General features: G+C 50.7%; 1 protein-coding gene across 1 annotated transcript in view; it reads left to right on the top strand.

The window, feature by feature from the left end:
• Positions 1-22,491, top strand: part of DNAH1 (dynein axonemal heavy chain 1) — a 68,040-nt gene that overhangs the window by 40,845 nt on the left and 4,704 nt on the right. Inside the window, exons 41-68 of the mRNA XM_040593388.1 lie at positions 471-611; positions 1,084-1,244; positions 1,972-2,129; positions 2,268-2,441; positions 2,810-2,848; positions 3,948-4,126; positions 4,951-5,181; positions 6,537-6,733; positions 7,152-7,287; positions 8,462-8,670; positions 9,466-9,637; positions 9,994-10,185; positions 10,731-10,841; positions 11,933-12,118; positions 14,190-14,381; positions 14,845-15,012; positions 15,625-15,816; positions 16,232-16,363; positions 16,609-16,734; positions 17,240-17,359; positions 18,172-18,321; positions 18,718-18,878; positions 18,987-19,212; positions 19,297-19,492; positions 20,087-20,238; positions 20,715-20,911; positions 21,310-21,454; positions 21,899-22,057. Coding sequence (XP_040449322.1) covers positions 471-611; positions 1,084-1,244; positions 1,972-2,129; positions 2,268-2,441; positions 2,810-2,848; positions 3,948-4,126; positions 4,951-5,181; positions 6,537-6,733; positions 7,152-7,287; positions 8,462-8,670; positions 9,466-9,637; positions 9,994-10,185; positions 10,731-10,841; positions 11,933-12,118; positions 14,190-14,381; positions 14,845-15,012; positions 15,625-15,816; positions 16,232-16,363; positions 16,609-16,734; positions 17,240-17,359; positions 18,172-18,321; positions 18,718-18,878; positions 18,987-19,212; positions 19,297-19,492; positions 20,087-20,238; positions 20,715-20,911; positions 21,310-21,454; positions 21,899-22,057 — 4,602 coding nt within the window. The remainder of the gene's footprint in view (positions 1-470; positions 612-1,083; positions 1,245-1,971; positions 2,130-2,267; positions 2,442-2,809; positions 2,849-3,947; positions 4,127-4,950; positions 5,182-6,536; positions 6,734-7,151; positions 7,288-8,461; positions 8,671-9,465; positions 9,638-9,993; positions 10,186-10,730; positions 10,842-11,932; positions 12,119-14,189; positions 14,382-14,844; positions 15,013-15,624; positions 15,817-16,231; positions 16,364-16,608; positions 16,735-17,239; positions 17,360-18,171; positions 18,322-18,717; positions 18,879-18,986; positions 19,213-19,296; positions 19,493-20,086; positions 20,239-20,714; positions 20,912-21,309; positions 21,455-21,898; positions 22,058-22,491) is intronic.

The raw sequence follows: 22,491 nt of genomic DNA, 5'->3' as shown, positions 1-22,491 counted from the left end.
CTTGTATGGTGGCCCCTGGGAGTTTAGTTTGTGACTTAATTCTAGCACAAGTCGTCCATGTCTTATACAAGTACAAAAACCTCCATGTGCCTCTGAGTGCAACACGGGTAATAGCACCAAATGTGAAGATAGGATCGCAGCTAAGCCCTCTGCCATGGGGGCACCTACAGGGTGGGTCAGCTTAGGACAGAATTCCAGTTCTTCCAAATATCATGAGTATTCCATCCCCCTTTGATCCCAGTTTTCAGAAGGGAGTGCAAGTATGTTGCTGCTGGGGCAATAATCTCTAAAAATGAATCAGACACTCACAGCATTGCCATATAGAAAGGTAAGGCTGGCAAGGCTAGGCAGAGGGGCTGGAAACCTGAATTCTTCATCAGAATCTGAGGGAAGACACAGCAGAAATAGTTTTCCTTTTCCCTTAGGGGATAGCTACAACTGCTCCCTCTAAACACACCCATACCTTTCAGGTGTGCTGGGAGAAGTGGCTGGACTCTACCGCAAAGTTCACCATGGTTCCTGACACCAACTTCTGTGACATTATTGTGCCCACGATGAACACAGTCCGAATGGCCTATCTGCTGGAGCTGTTGCTCACCAACCATAAGCCAGTACGTGCCCAGCTTTGTCTTTGATGCCTCACTTCAGCCTTGGTCTCATCAACAGGAGCACCTTTTCCTCTCGCACTGCAGTCAGAACCTAGTTTGAGATTATTTCCCATTCCCATGGATTAGTATTTCTCTGCTCAAAAGCTGTGCCTAAGTGACAGGAGTTCTACATTCAGTCCTCAGACACCATGCCAGTGCCCCAAAGGAATATCAACGTTCCATTGTTCAATCAAAATGCAGCAGTTGCTAGATAGCCCATTACCATCCCTCTTTACCCATTTCTTACGGTTCCATTTCATACTTCTCTGGTCTGATTCCTTCCACACCAAGAGATCTGTTGAACAGCTGTCCTGTCCTTTCCCGGCCTTTGAATGCCTAAGTGAGCAGTAACCTGCATTTCTTCCAGCAAATGTCAGGGAGCTGGGAAACAGACTGTATGCCTATGGTTATGCTGCATTGCTGATTATGCTTCTAGGTTCTCTGCATTGGTCCCACTGGCACAGGGAAGACTCTCACAATTACAGACAAGCTTTTGAAGAACTTGCCTCTCAGATACATCACCCACTTCCTGACATTTTCAGCACGCACCTCTGCTAACCAAACCCAGGATCTCATCGACAGCAAACTGGAAAAGAGGCAAGTTTCTTTTCTATGTTTGAGAAGGCAGTATCCCTACGCTTAGTGTGTCTATCAACTTGGCCATCTAGTTTCATCCCAAGACCTGAAGAGGCCCCAAAGACACACAGCCGTGGATAGCAAATAGGACACACAGCTGTGGATAGCAAATAGGACACACAGCACATCTGAGCTGGGGTTATGAGAGCCAGTAATGACTTCATAGAATGGCAAGAAAGTGAGGATGATTAGTGAGGGTCTGTAAAAGTTGCTCCAATTCTAGTTATTCCAGAAATACTACATTTCACAGCACAGGTGTTTGCAAACTCTGGTGTGGGATTTTTATAGAAACTGATGAGGGGAGAAAATGTGGCTGCTGACTCCCAATCCTACTCCCCATGGTTAACAGTTTCCCTCTTGCCTCCCTGGTCAGCCACTGTGGTTTGAAGTTTCCAACAGATTCATGGGCTCAAGCTTTGCTTTTATTCGTATGCATTTATTCATTGACATTGTGCATAAGTAGGCAAAATTTCACTTGTGTTTGGAAAGAAGCCAGTGCCTCAAACATTTCTCTGAATCTTTTCTGTGCAAAGGCCCAAATAAAGGGGTATACAGAGTGTCAAGCGGAAGGATAGGTGAAGCTGCTGTCCCAGGAAGCCTCTGGAGAAAAAACTGCTTTGGGATCAAGTTAAGAGTATCTTTGCAATAGGAGTTGTCCTGCATCCTTACACGGCTTCTGTCTTTACAGGCGGAAGGGTGTGTTCGGGCCTCCAGTTGGGCGGTATTTCATATTTTTTATTGATGACTTGAACATGCCTGTGCTGGAGAAATATGGTGCTCAGCCACCTATTGAGCTGCTTCGGCAGTGGATGGACCACCAAGGCTGGTACGACAGGAAACAAATAGGTAGGACGCAGATCCTTTGCCTAGTACTCTTGGCAGAATTGGCCCTGTTAGGTAGATGTGCATACCTGCTGCGGAGATTTGTGGTGAGGGTTTTTAGCTACAACTTCACATTCATTCGTGATTTTTTGACTCTTCAAGGTGCTTTTAAGAAGCTGGTAGATATTAATTTTGTCTGTGCCATGGGACCTCCTGGAGGGGGAAGGAATGCTGTCACTCCACGCTTCACTCGCCATTTCAACTACCTCTCCTTCACTGAGATGGAAGAGAGCAGCAAGAAGATTATCTTCTCCAGCATCCTCGGCAGCTGGATGGGTAGGTTCTGCAGACAGCCGCCTCCTCCTCATGCTGCGAGTCAACCTGATGATAATGGAGATTGGAAGGGGAGCAATTAATAGCGATGATCTGACCAAAGTGTTGGAAGCTGGAACTTGCAGTAGTTGCTTGAAGATGCTTTTGGGAAAGTTTTGTTTGAATCTTGACAAACAGAGAATTCATGCACTGTTTAGACTCGGGGCCAAACTGCTGGTGCAAATCAGCAGACTTAACTCTGGCTCTCACAGTTCCATAAGGTATCCTATAGCCTCAGCCTTTCGAAGAGGATTTTGTTTGTGATGAATGACACAGATATCTTTCATCTCAGTATGTAAATCTGTAACTCCAGGTTTTTTGCCTTTTTCTAGCTGGACTCCTAGGAGAAAGAAGTTACAGAGATCCAGTGCGTAAGTAAGAGCAGAAAGATAAGAGAGAGAGGGAGAGACTGTGAATGGAACATGCTGATGGGCACAGCATGGCATAGCTTACCTGTGCTTTCAGCAGACAGGCACTTGCCCAGACAACAGCCTTCTGTGGAAGCAGAGCCTTCTGTTACTCTCCATCTGCTGCTGCCTGTGGACAGCTGAGCAGGGTGGATCTAAGCATGGTGCTAGAGCCACCCAGAAAAAAGGGTTCATTTGGAGTGAAATGAGTCCTCTCATAATTGACAAGGTGGGAATTTAGGATCATCTTTGCAAATGTGCCCTCATCTGCAAACTGCCAGTAGGAAGGAATGAGAATAGTGAGCTATGAGAGAAGCAAAGCAGAGCTTTCTGAGTGCTTCCAATATTCACAAGCATCAGTACCTGACTATGAGCTTAGGGGCACACTGAGGCATCTAGCTGTGATTTAAAAAGAAATTAAAAGAATTTTGGAAATAATGCAGAAACATACAAAATACTGTGTCACAGGGCTCCAAGTTTGTTACAGACACTCCTTGGGAAGTAATTGGGGGGGGGGGGGGGACGTATTTTATGCTCTAAAACTGGCAGCTGTGTTTAAATCTTGCTAGACTATTGCATAAGAAATTATTCCTCAGTGACTTTGCATATGCTAAGCAAAATGAATTGCGAGGTGGTTTAGCTAAGAGGGCACTCACACCTTCTAGCTTAAAACTATCTGAGACTCTACTGTAGGAGTACAAGGAGGGAGCAGGAAAACTTGTCTGGAATATTTCAAGTAGGCACCAATTACCTGTCTGGCAGTGTTTCCTCTCTCCTTGGGGTGCATGAAGTCTTAACACTGCAGAACTGTTGTGATACATTCTTCTCTCCCCAAAGTTGATTCCTTTGGGTTGGGAAACTCATTGGCAAACTGTCCACTGCAGTGAGCAGGTGCTTGGTCGGGTCCCCACAGTCTCTGCATAAGTAAGCAGAAGAAAAGTGTGTTCCTGGCCAAGCCCTAGCAACACCTCTGCCACTCGGTGCCACCTGTCTGCACTGCTAGGACCTTCTCAACCCAGAGTCACCACCTTGACATCCTCTCCACCTTCCTCTGTCTCTACAGCAGGAGCATTTGCAGTTAAAGACTTAAACGAGCCCTTGGTTGATGCCAGTATCCGCTTGTATTTGACCATCACATCCCAGCTGCTGCCCACACCAGCGAAGTCACATTACACCTTCAACCTGAGAGACCTCTCCAAGGTGTTCCAGGGCATGCTCATGGCTGAGCCCAGCAAGGTTGAGGTGAGTCCTTCCATCAACACAGCCATGCCACTCGGGGGAAGACCAGAAATGTTCCAGTTAAGGGTCTCATTGACAGGCCTGCAAACAGGCCTCGATTTCTTGTTGAAGCTGCGTTTTGGTACTGTTCAACGAACGTGGTGATCTTCCCTTTGGCTATATTGCCTAGTACCAGTAGTGAACAGACCTGTCACGCCACCCCAGCCCTGCCTTGGCGTGGAAGCAAGCACAGGGAGCCAGTATACACAGCCTGGCCATTCAGAGCTGGATGGAGCCATAGGGGACCAGACAGGAGGCCACACAGGAGCAGAAGTGTTTTCCTGTTACCAGCTTGTAGCAATGGAGGCTTCTGCCCCTTCAGCTCTCCTGAGGACCTTGCTCTGGCTCCGGTCTAGCTGGTAGACATTGTCTTATCACAAGAAATACTTGGGACCCTGGTTCTGTGCTACACTGGAATAATAGGATCTTTCCAAAAAGAGGCAAGAACTTCTGAAAACAGTAAAAATTAAATCAAACTGGGGGAAAGATAAGGACAAACAACATGAAATTAAAATCTCTCAAAGAAAGCCTGACATATGGACAAATAGAAGGGGGATTAGCCAAAGCTGTAATGAGCTCCCTGCAAAGCAGATGTTTTGACAAGAGTTGATTTTGAGAAGGAGAAGGGAATGCAGTTTCCTCCGCCCAGTTCTTTCCCCACTCCAACAGCTTTGTAGCAGGAGTGGAGCTGGCCCCACGCCGTGCAGGAACCAACTTTCCTGACAGCAAGGCTCTTAATAATTCTATGCTTCTCTCATGGGGGCTGTTTTGCTGGGATCTCTTAACAGAACAAACTGCACCTGCTAAGACTGTGGTACCATGAGAGCTGCCGGGTCTTCTGTGATCGCCTGGTCAGCAAGGAGGACCGGGCTTGGTTTGACAACCTGATGAAGAGTATGATGGAGGAGCTAGGCAGCACTTTTGATGAGGTTGTCCCCTCCCAGCCAGTTCTGTTTGGAGACTTCATGGAGCCAGATGCCGATATCAAACGGTACAAAGCCATTGACAGCCAGGAAAAGGTAAGGACCCTAGGAATCGTGATGTAGTGAACTATGTTTGCATCTTCCAAGTCTTCTGTAAACAAAACAGTTAATAGTAACCATGGGGCTGCTTGAGTTGAAGGTGTCTGGAATCACAAACCCTCTCAGGGCTCTCCTGTGAAATCCTACCCCAGATATGGATACTGGCTGCATTTGGTGTGATGAGAAGTTGAGGTGGAACAAGCTGTCTCTGCATTGCCATCCTGGGGGCAGCCTGCTAGGCCAAATCTCCCAGATGAGCTGCTCTTGGGACTGAAAAGTTAAATTGGCTGGAAAGAAATGGCACATTACTCCCAAACAATACTACTTTTGCTATTAAAGACTTCACAATTGACCTTTACAAGTAATTAATGTTACTGCCAGATTCCCTGTTGAAAAAGATACTGCGAGTACTTTGGTAGTGATAATTAAGCAAAGGCAATGAGCAGTGCGTTTTGCAGTCATTATCAGAAACAGATGATTATCCTGTCGTCTCTCCTCTTGTGATAGCTGTGTGACAAGGACTGGTAATTAACTGAGCTTTCCAATCTCTTCTGCAAAGTAGGTAGGCCTGTACCCCACTGAGGTGAGCACAGCTGAGGCAGCCAGACTTACCGAGCTGCTGTACAGTCCACTGATGCGCATAGGACTCTGGCATCTAGGCAGGGATCTCAGTACTGTATGAATGCCAGCTGATGTTGCTTGCCCAGGTTCACAGTGAGATTGCTGAGGGGGTAGGACCAAATCCCAGATGCCTTGGTGCTTCATCTCATGCTCTGGCCTAAGGTTACTGTTAGAGAGCCCTGGAAAAGGCAGGAGATGCTGCTCCTGCAGCTATTCTGTGTGATGGCTAGACTGGGAGAGGAACATGCTTCTCTACCTGTCCATGGCCAGCAGTATTTTCTTCCAGCACTTGCCCTTTCCAACCAGGATCCTAGCTACAGCATGCAGCAGTCAGCTATAGAGCAAGGAAGCTTGCTCTCCCAGAGGGAGGCCCTGGAACAGTGTGGATCAGGCAGCCATAAACTATTTTATTTTGAACTATGCCTTGCTCTTTCTCCAGGCAAACAGCACTGTTGGGAACAGCAGACCTTAGGCACTTGCCTGAATTAGTTTAAGATCACCATCCAGCAGCTGCTGCCACCACCCCTACCTAAATTCAGCCTAGTGCAATGGCAGCTCCTATAGGAGCACGGAGTAAGAAGAACCTTCACCTCACCACAGGCAGCTGCTCCCAGACCCTGCTGAGCACCAGGCTCTGCCCTCCTAGAGCCTTAGGTGTGCTTACAGGCAACCGCCCGCTTCCTCACAATTGCTTTTATCTGGTAGCCACAATTGACTGTTTCTGCCCACAGCTGAAGATTGTAATTGAGGATTACCTGGAGGAGTACAATCAAACCAACACCCCAGAGCTGAAGCTTGTGCTCTTCATGGATGCAATACAGCACATCTGCCGAATCAGCCGGATTCTGCGGCAGGCTCCGGGGAACGCTCTTCTGCTGGGTGTTGGGGGAAGTGGGAGGCAGTCTCTCACCAGATTGGCATCACACATGTAAGTAACGCACTCCTATACGCATGATGTGGAACAGCTCCACTGGAGCTGCCTCCAGAGAATCTTTTCCTGCCCTTCCTGCTACTGGTTACATGTTTTTCTGGTTGCTGACTTCAGATTTCACACTCAAGAGCTAGGGCTCAGTTAACATGGACATCTACACTGGAAAAATTGGACTCTTTCACCTGCTAGTAGCTTGGGTTACTTCTCCCAGTTTCTAGCTAGCTCAGGTATCTCTGCCTTGAGTAAAACATGCCCTTGGGTTGGTGACCGAACATGCACAAGGGCAGGTGTGTGCTCAGGACTCATTGCAGGAATACAACTTGTTTGGGTTGCCTGAGTCCAAAACACATACTCGGGAATGACAGAAGAGGAGATTTTAGTTCAGTGTAACTCCACAGGCTTCTTTTTCCTTTAGGGCAGATTATGAGTGTTTCCAGATCGAGCTGTCCAAAAACTACGGCATGACCGAATGGCGAGATGATGTGAGGAAGATCATGATGAAGGCAGGCCTTCAAAGTCTACCCAAGACGTTCCTATTTGTAGACACACAGGTACAGGAGTATTAGCCTGGTGGACTCAATCTCAAATGGAGTCAGAAACACATCTCTAAGCTCAATAAATTGCCTTAAAAGGGATTGCGGAGCTTGATACAAACAAGGCACCACTTGTACTTCTGAAGTAGCCCACCTTCATCATCTTATAAAAAAGTCCCCGGGAAACTAAAAGTGGTACATTTGTTGCTAGAGGGACTGTGGAGCTGTGATTGGGGTGATTCTTCTGTTGCTCAAGGAAGCCTCTTTCAGCTCCATCCAAGGATTTTGTGGGATCAAAGATTTTAGACCCAGGTACCTGAAGCTAAGCACTACACTGACCACTGATACTAGTAGTCCTAAGTCACATCATTCTCTTTCTTTTCAAAGATACCCATAGATTTAGGACCTTATGCCTGCTGGTTCCACAGGATAATGTCGGCTTGTTACTATGAACTGTTACTTGCTAATGACAAGGCCAGCTTCTGGAATTCACAGTTATGTTCCCCATAGGCTTTTTTACTGCCTTCATTATCATAGGAACCAAGTCCCTTCTGGCAGTGCCCTAAGCAGTGAGATGAGCATCTGTCAAATGCTGCTTGCTCTTGCATCCTTTTCCCTGCAGTGAGAAGCATATGTGGGAGAAGAGGAGCATGGGAGGGTACATTTAGGCAAGTAGATGGATGCTGTGTATTTCTGATTTAGCAAAGGTGGAGAGGTGAGTGTAGCTCTGGAGGGATATAATCCCACAAACTGTGACACATCCCTACGATTACTCTGTCTCCCACATCGATGAGATTTATCCTAATAGTGAAGGGCTCTGTGCTGGATGAATGAAGACCCAGAGCAACCTGGTGTCTGGGATCTGCTTGCAGATTCACTGCAAGGCAAGGAGCGAGGCCCTGAGCTCAATTTGTCTGTAAGGAGACGGCGAATGGGCAGAAGGATATTTGTCCCCAGACACACAGCCTCATCCCTGAAATGGCTGAAGATGGCTGTTCAATTGGAAATGCTGGACAGGGGTCAGGGTATGCTTTGGTGGAGCTGAGTGATCACAGAAATTATTTCTTATAACAGAGGCAGAGGGCTGTATTTATCCAGAAGTGATCTCTGTGGTATGTGGAGACATGACTGTCTTATGACATACAAAACTGCTTTATTTCCTCCCCTCCCCCCATCCCCATCACCTACTTAGATTAAAGATGAATCCTTCCTTGAGGATATCAACAACCTGCTCAACTCAGGTGACGTTCCCAACATTTACAACCCTGATGATCAAGAACAGATCATGACAGCTATGAAGCCCATTGTTCGAGATCTAGGGCAGCAGCCCACCAAGGCCAATTTGATGGCCGCATACACAGGACGAGTTCGCAGCAATATCCACATGGTCCTGTGCATGAGGTATGGTTCAGGCGTAGGACTCCGTACTGTCAATGTTAATTACTCCCTCCTTGTCCTTTGCCTTGCATCACTTTGTCATGGCACCTTTGTTTCCAAGCCCCTGACTTTGGAGAAGGAATACCATTTGCATACCACCTTCCCATAGGACTGGATACTTTTTTTTTTTAATGCTTTGCTGGTTTCAAGATGAAATTTGAAAACTTTAAGAGTATGATTGTATGTGATAAGGATTAAACATAAGCTTCCTCCTCCCTCATGCACCATTGAGCTGTTTGTTACAAAAATATCTTGCTTGAATTTGTTGGGGCTCAGTTGCACCATGTTTACTCATTAATCTAGTGCATAGCCCATGGGCAGCTTGCTTGCTTGCAGGAGGGCTGCCAGAAGGTACAGGGCATTCTCAGTGCAAGTGGAAGCATCGGGGCTGTGATTTTGGTCGGGTGATGGATGCAATCTCTGAATTCACCTTGAAATAGAATTCAGATCACATTTATTTCTTATACGAGAAGTGTTCTTTCTAGGGAAGGACTCATAAAACATCACCCCACTACCATCTTAATATTTCCAGAATATACCCAGGACTTCCACAGAGTATGTTGTGATGTGTGCCTTAGGACATGCAGCTCACTGCCGCAACTTTCATTCCCCATTTCCACTCCCACCTTCTTCCTTGGGTATATTCCACTCCTCCTTACTCTGTTAAGAGTTCAGGAGGGTTCTAGGGAACTAGGAAAGCTATTTTATCCCTCTGTTTATAGCTAGTTGTAACATCTCTTTTCTGCATTTTTCCCTCAGCCCTATTGGAGAAGTCTTCCGTGCACGCTTGAGACAGTTCCCCTCCCTTGTGAACTGCTGCACCATTAACTGGTTTAATGAGTGGCCTGCTGAAGCCCTGCAGTGCGTTGCCTTCTCCTTCTTGCACGAGATCCCACATCTTGGTGCCCGTACTGAAGATGTCAATGGGATGGTAGGTGCCACACTCAACACACAAAACACAGCTCCTGTATGCTCAACATGCCATGTCTCTAGATGCACGTAAGCAATGGATGCAGGGCATACCTGCAGAAAGGTCCTACACTGTAGCAGAAACATTTAATGGCAGGATCATTCAAATACAGAACTGGTTAGCCTTTGTATGCCTTGAAATGAGCATGTCCATTTGTCACCCTCTCTGTGGCACTGAAGCCCACATGCATATATAAACAGTGCTGTGACTGTATACTTAGGCTCTTTGTAAGCCTTTTGTGCTCTCTATGGGCATCACATAGACTTACCTACATGTTCAGTAACGAGTAAGATTGTTTCTGTCCTTTCTCCTTGTAGGTTGAAGTATGTGTAGAAATCCATCAGAGTGTGGCAAAGAAGTGCCAAAGGTACCTAGCAGAGCTGGCCAGACACAACTATGTCACTCCCAAGAGCTACCTTGAGTTCCTCAGCGTCTTCAGTTCCCTGATTGGAAAGAAGAAACAGGAACTAGAGACAGCCAAGAACAGGATGAGAAGTGGCCTGGACAAGGTTTGTCCCTCACACCCAGGAGAGCTTTGGGCCCCCCTTATCTGCTCTGAGCAGTGTATTTGTAGCTGCAGAGATACAGTGAGATGCCCTACACATCTCCTGTGTAACAGGAGAAAACTCTTGCTAAAGCAAATGAAAACTATGACTTCTGCCAGGGCCAGTCTTTCTGAAGGTCTGAGACTGTAACAGCTTGAAAAGAATAATGGTCCCCAGTCTTTGAGGACCACAGACCTTTCCTGTAGCTCATCATCTCTCAGGATGTTCCTTATTAGCCTTTTACTTGAAAACCCTGTAACAGCAACGTTGTTCTGCTGACTGATTGCCACGAGCTTATGTAGTAATGCCCATTGTGTGCAGGCATTACCATTAGGTACTACTGTCTATAAGCACACCCAATGCCAGATGGTTGCTTAAACAGGGGCCAGGGCAAGAGCTGGTTTGTACAGCCTGACACTGCGCAGGGAGCACCTATCAGGGCAGCGCAGCCCTTTCCTGGGGCTTTCCGTGGCTGCTGTCTGTCCTCTTGCTCTGCTCTGCTCCCACAGCTCCTGCAAACAGCAGAGGATGTAGCAGGGATGCAGGAGGAGCTGGAGTCTGCCCGCCCTCTCCTGGCACAAGCAGCCAAGGACACACTGGCAACCATGGAGCAACTGCAGGTACAACTTGCACTTTGCAAGTCTGACTGCTCAGACTGGGCACAGCTCAGGGAGGCCGTGCGGGGACTGTACAAAACCTGCTTGATGTAGCAGTAAGAAGGTCTCCGATTAACACAGCAGGTATTTATGCAGAGCAGCACTGCCAGCAAGAATGGCCTTCTGCTGGGGTCCCTGGTGTTGGTGGGGGCTAGTCACAACCGACCAGCCAGTTGCTAGCAGAAGTGATGGCTCACACGCTTCTATCTGAAACCACAACCCAGGGATCAGTCAGGCAAGCTACCAGCTCCCTTTTCTCACTGGTTTAGATCCTTGCAAGCATGAACTAGCATCAGTACTACACAATCATCGGGTGGCCCGAGCAGCTCTTAAGCCCAGACTGTTGTTGATGAAAGGAATCATTCCCCCACGTCCCATTCCCAGTGAGTTGATCCAGCTGCAGCCTGCCCCTGCTAGCCCAAACCTCAGGGATCACCACACAGTCACTCATGCCATTGCAGAAGAGGGAACTGTCCTGTGTTGGTTGTCACTACCTTCCTTCTTCATTGTGTCCCTTCCTGCCCATCTACTGTGGGATGGCCAGACTGAGACAGAGGGAACAGCAGAGGCAGTAACATACAGCTCTGCAAGCAAAGAGGAAGGAGTCTGTACATAGCAGATAAAGATTTGGCTATATACCACATTCCCTTTACACCTTCTAGTAGTGTTTTAACCCTGGAGTTAGGCAAAACCAACAGTTTTAGAAACAAAACCATCAGCATATCTTCTTATTCCTCCATCTCCTTATGGATTTCCATCTCTGGGCATCCTCTCCCTGTGCCAATAGGGAAAAGGGCTAGAGCAGCTAATTCCTGCAGGACTAACACCATTCCAGACACAGCCAGGGCTTGTGGATGATCTCTACAGGCTGACAAAAGCCTCCTGCTGGTATAACACATGAAGGGAATCCACTCCAGCAGTTAGGCCCCAGCATGTCTCTGCTGGAAGAAAACACATGACCTGCCAAGGCAGTTGTAATATTTACCTAGCAGTGCTCAGCCAAGCCAAAGGGGTGCTTCGACTCCAGCATGCTTCTGAGGCTCTCTTTGCTGCAGGTAGACACAGCTGTGGCTGAAGAGACAAGAAGTGCTGTGCAGGCTGAGGAGATGAAAGCCAAAGTGAAAGCTCAGACAGCCCAAGCCATTGCAGATGATGCTCAGAAGGACTTGGCTGAAGCCCTCCCAGCTCTGGACGCTGCTCTCGCCAGCCTGAGGAACCTCAACAAAAGCGATGTTACAGAGGTAACTGGGTTGAGGGGGAGGGTGGCAGAGCTGGGTCTGGTCTTGGACAACCTCTCACTTTGCAGCAATTCCCCTTCTACAGGCTTGCAACATACCCAGCCTTTTCCAGTATCTCCATCCATCCCCCTGGGCTCACAGTCTGGGCAGCTGCCCACGCAGCTTCTCAGCTTCAGTCCTTCAGAAGCAAAGAGCTTTGAAGGGCAGAGGCAGCAACTGGCTCCTGGGTGTTTCTACATGTTGTTTCCAACTTGTGCCGGAGAGGTTATCAAAGAGGTCTCACCCCACAGTGCCTGTCCATGGGAGTAGAAAACAGGCAGTACCACAATGCAGCCATGAGTACTGACCGCACAGCACAGGGACAGATCTAGCAGCCCACTGTCTGAACCAGCAGGTTCTTTTGAAAGGGGATCCACAACAGGCAGAGAACAGGCAACAGCTGGTGGGCTGACTTCAAGGAGTACTGGCTTGGAATAGTATAGTCGGAGAAAGGAGGGCAGTTCTGAGCCTGGCAAGTATCACAGCCCACAGCTAAGAAAGCAAACTCGGCAAGTACAGGACTTCACCACACAGGGGCAGGCTTATTGCTCTACAGTTGTGAATGACAGACCTTTTTATTCCCCACAAAAGATACAAAACTCCTTTCCCCAGAAGGAATCAGTCCTCTAGCCCCCAGCACCCATCCTCTTGTAGAATTGGCATGAAAAGTCTCCTGTCTATACAAGGCTTCCAGTGCCAGCACACAAGATGCATCGATTTCTTAGACGTCATTTAACCCACCCACCAGCTTTGGGCAACTCTTCATTTAAGAAATGAGCTCCCTGCATCTTTTGAGTTCAGCTGCTGGGCCATGTCCCAGGTAACCTGTCACTGGAGCCAGGACCGCCAGAGTTCTCTCCCAGTCCAGTATTAATGACCCAGCCCAACCAAAAGAGGACACCACTTCTGTGGCAGGGAGCGAGCATCCCTTTGACCTACTCCCTTTGTGCAGGGCAGCTCCATCAGCAGTCCCTTGGAGGAAGCTGACACCTGCTTCTCCAGCTCTTCCACCACCTGTCTCAGCTGATCCTCACTGCTTCTAGGTCCATATGAGCCTTCCTTAAGTCCTGCTTCACCACTTGCTCCTGCTCTTCTGAATACCTCAGCTGCTGCCACAGTTTGGCTGTCCAAGCCTGCAGCTTGCTGTGCCACCAGAGCTGACGGTCACGATAGTCCTTCACCTCCTGCTGCAGGGCCTCCAGAGAGGGACCCTCATCCTCCAGTATCATGCTTAGGATCTGTGGGACCCGACAACACATCTGCAATGCCCGCCTAAGGGCTTCTCCGTCCTGGATGGGCTTGCCTGCAGCCAGCAAGGCATCATAAGCCTCCACCTTAGCCGAGCTCAGCGCTCATTCACTGCACTGCAGAACAACTCAAGGAACTGCTTTGTCTGAGGGCAGTCAAAGTCCTTCTCACAGAGGCTGTCTGCATGAGGGTAGATCAGCCTCAGTGTCACCATAAATTGTGCTCCTCTGTTGACTGTGTCCAGTGGGAAAGTCTGGGAGTGTCTCTGGCTGAACGTGGCAAGGACAGTCAGCACCAGAAGGGAAAAAGCAGGAGACATCCTTAAGGGTCCTGACACCCACAGCCATCTCAAGGGTGCTGCAGCAGCACCCCTAGCTGCCTGCTTGAGGAAACACTCAAGCAGTCCCTCCACAAGAGCTGCAGCCCGGCTCATGGGGTGTAGCACTGCTACAGTAGGGTACAAGACAAATGAGAGCCCACAGAGCAAGGGAAAAAGCCTGCCCATACCCCATTTCCATACAACCTCCTCCCCAGGGCCATACAAATCTAGCTCCTTTGCTAAGACATCTTCAGCCTGTCAGAGCAGGCTTTTTCAGCCTACCTAGTTTGGTCCATGCCCTTTCTGATAACCAGGTTTCCCTTCAAATACCTCTGTCCTTCCTGCCTGTGCATTGCATCCTCTAAATGTCCTGCCTGTGATCCCAGTCTCCCCTGAGCCAGCTGAGGGAGGAGCACCCCATCTCACCGAGAACCAGGCCAACCCACTGTCTCCATTTGGGTTTTGAAGGTACGTGCAATGCAGCGGCCTCCCCTCAGTGTGAAGATGGTGATTGAAGCAGTCTGCATTATGAAAGGAATCAAGCCCAAGAGGGTGGCAGGAGAAAAGCTAGGCTCCAAGGTGGATGACTACTGGGAGCCAGGCAGAAGCCTTCTCCAGGACCCAGGGAAGTTCTTGGACAGCTTGTTTAAGTTTGATAAGGTAAGTGGTGGCAGAGGGAGGCTGCAAACAGGGATCAGGTATTGCCTCACAGAGATCCTTCTCACAGCAATGAAGCCTAAAGCTCCTTGTGGGCAACACTCTTCAGCAACACAGAGGATAAGGACATGTTTGGCCTGGAAGCCCTCGTGTCAGCTGGCTACACTTCATTGCCTTGAGCGATGGCACGCAGGTGTACAGGTCTTGCCCCTCTGCCCTTTCCATGTGGATGGAATGTGGGCTGGATGGCAGTGGTATGGGAAGGGTCCCATACCCAGTCCCACACCCATGCCTCCCAGGCCTCAACACGCAGCAATTTGATCTGTCTTGCTCCAGTGCAACGCCTTAACCACCCAGCCAGATCCTGGGCCAGGCTGCAGCCACTGGGGAAGCCCTTTGAGACCCTCCTCAGTCAAATCTCTAGCACCCTCATTACCAAACTCCTTTGTCCTACCGTTCCTTGCAGGACAATATTTCAGACACTGTGATCAAGGCCATCCAGCCCTACATTGACAGTGAGGAGTTTCAGCCACCTGCCATTGCCAAGGTCTCAAAAGCTTGCACCTCCATCTGCCAGTGGGTGCATGCCATGCACAAGTACCACTTTGCAGCCAAGGCTGTGGAGCCCAAGCGGGTAAGAAGCAGCGTAACCCAGTTGCTGTAGGTGTTAGGGAACACAGTACTAGCAGCCCCCTTCTGCAGGAGGTGCATGTCTGCAGGTCAGGACAATGTTCAGACCAAGCCTTAGCAAAGCCAAAGCCTCAAAACCCATTAACATAATAAATTAGTAGAAATCAGCCTAGAATATGCTGGGCCAGAAGTGATACCTTGTTCTTTATGCTGAGTTCCTGGCTCAGCAGAAACTGTACTTGGAGAAGCATTCCCACATCTCACTAGTGTTTCAACCTGAATCCTCACCAAGCCAGGCTATTTACTTACTATTGTTTTGGGACAAGCAGAGGAACTTTTCCTCCTGTTCACCAGTGGGCCACATCTTGAAAAGCCAGAAGGCTCCTGGCTTTTTGGAGTTATGCAGAAATGCCCTCTTCACCCTTACTTTTATTCCTGGGCTTGCAGAACATCCCCCTGGAGTTAGGCAGGTCAACCTTTGTCATACTGGGACGGATCTCAGTATCACCTAGTGCTTTTATGGAAAAACAACTCTTGCTCCAAGGTCTGTGTCTTTTTGGGGAAGAGTCTGGCCACCTACCCCACATACCCACTTTTTCCTTGTGCATCTCCCCAGCGAGCCTGGCAGGAGGCAGAAGAGGACCTGCGTGCCACTCAGCAGGTCCTTGAGGAAGCCAAGAAATGCCTGAGAGAGGCTGAAGGTCGCATTGCCATGCTGCAAGCCAAGTACAAGATCTGCATAGCCAAGAAGGAGGAACTGGAGATGAAGTGCGAACAGTGCCAGCAGAGACTGGGCCGTGCCGATATGGTAAGAGACAGAGCTGGGTTCTCCCTGCTTACATGAGACAACCTGATTTCAGGTCAGGCAGCACAATGATGAAAACATCTATGTGCCTGCAACTCATGGCAATCCTCAGTTGAAGCTGCCTGGCCAGATCTCAGCATCACAACAGGGCTGGGGAAGCTAAACTAGCCAGGCACTGGCGTGAAAAGCTGCTGTCCTGCGCACAGCTTCTGCAGCCAGCAATGGGTCCCCAGGACAGCTGAGAGCAGCCCACTAATCCCAGGATTAAGTGCTCAAAGCTGGGGACAGAATTCAGGATACGGCAAGGGCCACCCTGCAACCTCTGATCACCAAAGTTACCTGCGGTATTACCCAGAGACCAGGTCCAGGACACAAGGTTAGACCACACAGCAGCTCTTGTGTACAACTTATCCCACAGCTCATAAACAGCCTGGCTGATGAGAAGGTGCGTTGGCAGGACGCTGTAGAGAACCTGGATTACAAGATCAACAACATCCCTGGGGACATGCTGGTTGCCGCTGGCTTTGTGGTGTACCTGGGCCCTTTTACAGTAAGTGTTCAGTGTTCCCTGCAAGGGGCTCAGTTAGCTGCTCCGCTCTCCTGGCTTCTTGCTGTTGCTGGCCAGATCCACTGGGAGAAAAGAACAGGGCAGAAGGGCGCAAGACCCTTCTGAATCTCTCTCCATTTGTGCCAGAGTCTGCACAGGATCCCATTTGAATTAGAAAGCGGAGGATTAGATGCTCGCAGCAGACTAGCTGCAACTAGGAAAAGCTATGATGGTGCTTCTCTCGGCAGGGACACTACCGTGTAGCACTATGCAACGAGTGGCTGAGGCAGCTGTCAGAGAACAACATTCCTCACACCAAGGAGCCAAACCTTATCAGCACCCTTGGAGACCCCATGGAAATCCGCTCCTGGCAGGCAAGTTGCAGAAAAACCTAACGCTTCAGGCTGAATGTGCCTCAAGCAAAGGCTAAAACACTTGGCTCACCACTCACTGGGACCACATGTACCAAAGGACAAACCCTGAACCAAACAGCTCAATGATGACCAAACGCATCCACACTGCGAGAACAGGAGTTGCTGCCAGGACTCCTTGTGGCATGAGCAGGAGAGGACCCAGCAGCATCCAGGGCCACGGCTCTGAGGGCATCAGCCTTAACCCATAAGGCTTCCCCTTTACAAGCCACAGGCTTAGAGCAAAGCCCTGGCCTTAGCCTGGCCAAGCCTAACTGTGCCAGCACAGCTCTGTCCCATGGCTCAGCCACTCGAGGCAGAGCTGCAGCTCTGGGCTCAGCTGCTGTTGGAGGGAGGTACCCTCACCACCATCCCTATCCACACACAGGGACCAGGGCAGCAAGGGCTTCTCTCTGGTCAGCTGTGTTGTGCTACCGGGTGTTCCCAACAGCTTTTTCTATCCCATTAGATTGCTGGTTTACCCAATGACACCTTGTCTGTGGAGAACGGGGTAATAACACAATTTTCGCAGCGCTGGACTCACTACATAGATCCCCAAGGACAAGCAAACAAGTGGATCAAGAACCTGGTAAGAGTTGTGTGGGGTAGAGCTAGGTCTGCCAGGGTAGGTGAAGCAGCTTTCTGTTAGGAGCTGCACAGAGCAGCCTCAGGATTTAGACTCTAGAGCTGGAAGACCCCCGCGCTGTCCTAGCCCGGCCTCCCCAGCACCAGACAGGCTCCACATCTGTATCCAGCCCAGCTGGATTTCCCTGCTTAGGGAGATCAGCACAGGACAGGAGGAGCCCTACTGTAAGCAAGGCATCAGGTTCCCACGCTGGTTCTCCACTAGTGTCCTAGGGGCCTTGCATCCTTCACCACACCAAACACTAGCATCCCCCCTAACAGCCTTTAGGGTGGCCAGGGCAGAAGAGATCCACGGTAGCATTACCTGGGTAGGGAGCTGCCAGAGCACTAAGAACACAGACCACCACCTCCTCCCTCCGGGGAGGCACCCACTGCCTTTTTTAAAGGGTCAGGTGGGAGGCTCAGGCAGCTGCTCCTGTTTTGCTCCCCCAGGGCTTTTCCCACCCACATGCTCTCAGTTTGCAAGCAAATGAGCTCTCAGTTACCAGTGTGGGGCTCCACCAGGGCTATGGAAGTTTGAAGGAGGTTCTCTCTGTTCACCTCCCTTTCCTGCTGCCTCACTGAGCTGTCTCTAGTGCCTGGTGACATAGACTAAACTTGCCAAAATAGCCAAAAACTAGCCAAGCAAGAGAAGGTATTATTTCTGCTGCGCCAGGGAGCTAAGTCAGCCCAGTAAGAGGTGTGCTATGCCCCAGAGCTGCATGTGAAGGTGGGCAGGACACTGCAGAGATCCTGCCCTCCTCTGCTGCCTTTCAGGAGAAAGTGAACGGCTTGGAGGTGGCCAAACTGAGTGACCGGGACTTCCTCTGCAGTCTGGAAAATGCCATTACCTTTGGGAAGCCCTTCTTGCTGGAGAATGTCAGCGAGGAGCTGGATCCAGCCCTCGAGCCTGTCCTGCTGAAACAGGTCCTATGTCTTGCCTTGGCAAGGAGGAGCAGTGGGTACCTGGTTGGGCTGTAAGGGGGCATCTGACCAGGGTGCAGTGGGGTCTAGTGGCTTTGTAGGTCTCTCGGGGGATGCTGCCTGTTCTGTGCTCATCTTGGTCGGGGCTCCAACATGCTGGCAGCCTCCTGCGTGCCCCAGTCTCCTGCCAGCAGGTGTCTTTGCCTGGGAGGCAGGGCCATGGAATACAGCTGCTCTGTCCAGGTTCAGGCCTTTGGGTCTGCCAGGCAGCTGTGAGTTCCTCTGTCCAGAGACACTTGAGACTCTGCCCTCACGGCAGAGCCCAGGGCGCAGCAGGGTGTCTTTCCTCACAAAAGGTAGCCGTCCCAGCCTTCTTGTATTTGTCCCTTGCGGGTACAGACCTACAAAGAGCAAGGCAACACTGTGCTGAAGCTGGGGGATACGGTGATCCCCTACCATGAGGGTTTCAAGATGTACATGACCACCAACCTGCCCAACCCTCACTACAGCCCTGAGGTCTTCACGAAACTCACAGTCATCAACTTCACCCTCTCACCCAGGTACCTGCTTACCCCATTAGCTGCCAGTGCTGCTCAGCCTCATTCCTCACAGTCCTCAAATCTTTGGGCCTGTTGTCCCCGCCCTTATCTCCATGGCTTTTGTTGTAGTGGCTTGGAAGACCAACTGCTGGGAGAAGTGGTGGCTGCAGAGCGGCCTGACTTAGAAGAAGCTAGAAAGCAGCTAATTGTTAGCAATGACAAGATGCTTCAGGAGCTGAAGGAGATAGAAGACCAGATCCTGTATCAGCTCAGTACTTCTGAAGGAAACCCTGTAGATGACTTGGAGCTCATCAAAGTGCTGGAGGCATCCAAGCTCAAGGCAGGAGAGATCCAGGTCAGAGGTGGAGGTGCTCTCCCCCTACAGCTGTGCATCCTCTGCCAGCACTGCACTAACCATAACACCTCTTCTGTCCTCCAGGCCAAGGTGACGGTGGCAGAGCAGACAGAGAGAGACATCAACATCACCCGCCTGCAGTATGTGCCTGTGGCTGTCCGTTCGCAGATCCTCTACTTCTGTGTCTCAGACCTGTCCAATGTGGACCCCATGTACCAGTACTCACTTGAGTGGTTCCTCAGCATCTTCCTAATGGGGATCAGTGACTCCGAGAGAGCAGGTACCTGCCCAGAACAGCCCCCTCCCATCTTTTTCCTCACCCCACATTCCTGGTCTAGCGGCAGCAGAAGCTAGGACACCTGCACAGTCAAGGCACATGTGGCCACTTGCATTGGCTCTCAGCGTGGTCCAGAGCTGCCCCTAGTTGTGTCCACACAGAAGGTCGCAGCCTGGCCTCCGTTCTCTTCCCCACGGCTTCTCCGCTGCCCTGCCTGACCGGGTGGGAGGGATGGCAGCGCAGCGCCCAGGCACATGCCATCCTGGTAGTGGGGTGGCCCGGCTTGTCACAGAGCTGCCTCCACACAGGTCCTGGCAGCCTTCCCCGCCCAATAGCACCTTAGCCGGGGTGGTGGGTGGCAGGGCCCATGCGGGCTGCCATGGTGCAGTGGGGACTCGCTCCCAGCGCTGGGGCAGCATTTTCTGCCCTGTGCTGTCTCGCAGCCTTGTGCTTTCCCAGGGGTTTCTGTGCCAAGGCTGCATTTGACAGCGGCGTCTGTTCTTCCTGAGCAGGGTGCGGGTGCACCCCTGTGACCAGGACCCACAGCTGCCGTGGAGAGCACTCTCCACCCTCGTCTGGTTGTTGCCTTTTTTTCAGACACCCTGAAGGACCGGATCACGAACATCAACAACTACATCACCTTCAGTCTCTACAGCAATGTGTGCCGTAGCCTCTTTGAGAAGCACAAGCTCATGTTTGCCTTCCTGGTTTGTGTCCGGATTTTGATGAATGATGGGCAGATCGATATGGTGAGCAAGTCACCTTGGTTCTTTGATGGGATATGTCAGGGCAACTCAAGACCAGCCTGTTCAGCCCCCTGGAATAGTGTGCCAGGGTGGAAAAGGAGCCTTGTTCCCTGGGGCTGAGGGCAGGCTTGGCAGGCTGGTGGGCAAACCTGGGGCCTCCCTCTTCACTCAGATCTCAAACATTTCCCTGTGTCTATATGGAGAGCTGCATAGCCTGAATTATCTACAGCTTCTGCCAGTTTGCTGCTACGCTGCTGCAAAGTTTAGCGAGTTTGGAGGGAGCAGGCAGGGATCAGAAGACATAGAAATGCTAGTGGCAGCTGAACAGCGGTGTAGATCTCACCAGACCCTCCAGTTCACTTACTCCTTGACACACACACCTAGCAGGAGAGGCACTACAGCATTTTAGTTGGATATGGCACAAATCCGCATGCCTTAGGTAGGCTGTAATCCATGACCATGTCCTGTCTTGTTCCCAGGACGAGTGGCAGTACCTGCTGTCAGGAGGGACCATAAAGGAGACCAGGGAGAACCCAGCTCCGGCTTGGCTGTATGAGAGAGCTTGGGGAGACATCCTGGCCTTGAGTAGCCTGAAGAACTTCTCTGGCTTTGCCAATGATTTTGCAGCCAACCTTGTAGCATTCAGGGCCATTTTTGACAGCCCCAAGCCTCACAGGTAAGTGTCCCCACTCTGTCAGCTTGTCTGTACTGCACCTGGAAGCTAATGGCATCCCTGGGAAAGCAAGAGGAGCTGATCTAGCCACAGTGCCATGCAAGGGAGAGGACGAGGCATTGCCTTGTCTCCTCAAGGGTAGCCCTTGCCTGCCCATGTTGCTTGCCCAAGGCAAAGCTCCACAATGCCTTAGCCCAGCAGTATTTGGCGCTTCCCCAGAGGAAGCAGCTCTGGTTTGCCTGCTGAAGATTTCAAAGCCACAGGCAACAACCTCAGCCAAGTGACTGGAAGGTCCTTGTCCCTTCTGAAAGCCCAGTGGCTGCCTGCAGGTGCCTTGGGTGCTTCCTGGGGAGCTTCAGGATCTGCCACGTGCCCCCAGAATGCACCTAATTGCTTTGCAGAGAGCCCCTCCCTGGGAAGTGGGAAGCTGAGCTTGATGCCTTCCAGAAGCTGTTGGTTCTTCGGTGTCTGCGGGGAGATAAGATCACCAACGCCATGCAGGACTTCGTGGCGCTGCACTTGGATCAGCGCTTCATTGAGCCACAGGTAACCAGCCAAAGGGAAGCACTGGTGGGGCCAGGAGTGGAGCGGGAGGCCTCGAGCTTGCTGCAAACGGGTCGTCAACATTTTCCAACTGCAGTGAGGGTGCTCACGCCTCTCTGCAGCCACAGTATTCCCACAGTTGGGGCAACAGTTATGTCTTAGACAAGGGACATCCTACCTAATGTCCACCAGTTAAACACAGTGGAGAGGGGGCAGATAGTGCAGGCGTATGAGGGATGAATTTGTATGACAAATGGGAAAGCAATGACTGCTCTGATCCTAACGCTGCCAGAGGAGAGCTGTCCTAGGCCCTTACTGAATGTGGTTTTGGGCTTGGCACCCAAGCACACCGGTGCCTTGTAGAGGAGCTGGAGGCCTGGCAAGGTGAGGATGTGCGGCGTGGTGCCACTGCGGCCCCTCGTCTCTGACCAGCATTCTGCGTTGCAGACCACAGACCTCTCAGTTGTCTTCAAGGAGTCCACTGCCACCACCCCCCTGGTGTTCGTGCTGTCCCCAGGCACTGACCCTGCTGCCGACCTCTACAAGTTTGCTGAAGAAATGAAGTTCTCCCAAAAGCTCTCTGCCATTTCTCTGGGCCAAGGCCAGGTAAGCTGCTGTTACCCACCTGCAGCAGCACTGTCCTGCTGGCACTCCCAGTGATCTCACCTAGCTCCAAGCAGATCAGACACCCTTGCAGCGCAGTGAAAATGCCCTGCTACCCCAGGACCCTTACTCACCAACATTCTGTCAGCTGCAGAAGCCAGTTCGGGGCAGCTGCAGCGGTTCCCTCTGTAGTGCCTTCTAACTTCCCAAATCCATCCCCAGTTCCTGCGCTCCCTCCGCTCTCCCACACAGGCTTGCAAAAGCTGTAAAAGGGCCTTGGCTGTGCCACCAGACCGCAAAGATCCAGTTGAGCCACGGTGACAAAGCCAGACTGTAGCTCTGGAAAGCTGTCCTTCCACCCAGCAGCTGTCTGCCTGTCCAGCTGAGCAGGGCACACCCTGCAGTGAACCAGAGTCTCTGAGTTCTTCTCATCTGCC

Source organism: Falco naumanni, chromosome 4, assembly GCF_017639655.2.
Source record: "Falco naumanni isolate bFalNau1 chromosome 4, bFalNau1.pat, whole genome shotgun sequence".
In the NCBI taxonomy this organism is placed as follows: Eukaryota; Metazoa; Chordata; class Aves; order Falconiformes; family Falconidae; genus Falco; species Falco naumanni.
Note: the sequence above shows the minus strand (reverse complement) of the source record. Positions and strands in the feature narration are given on the sequence as shown.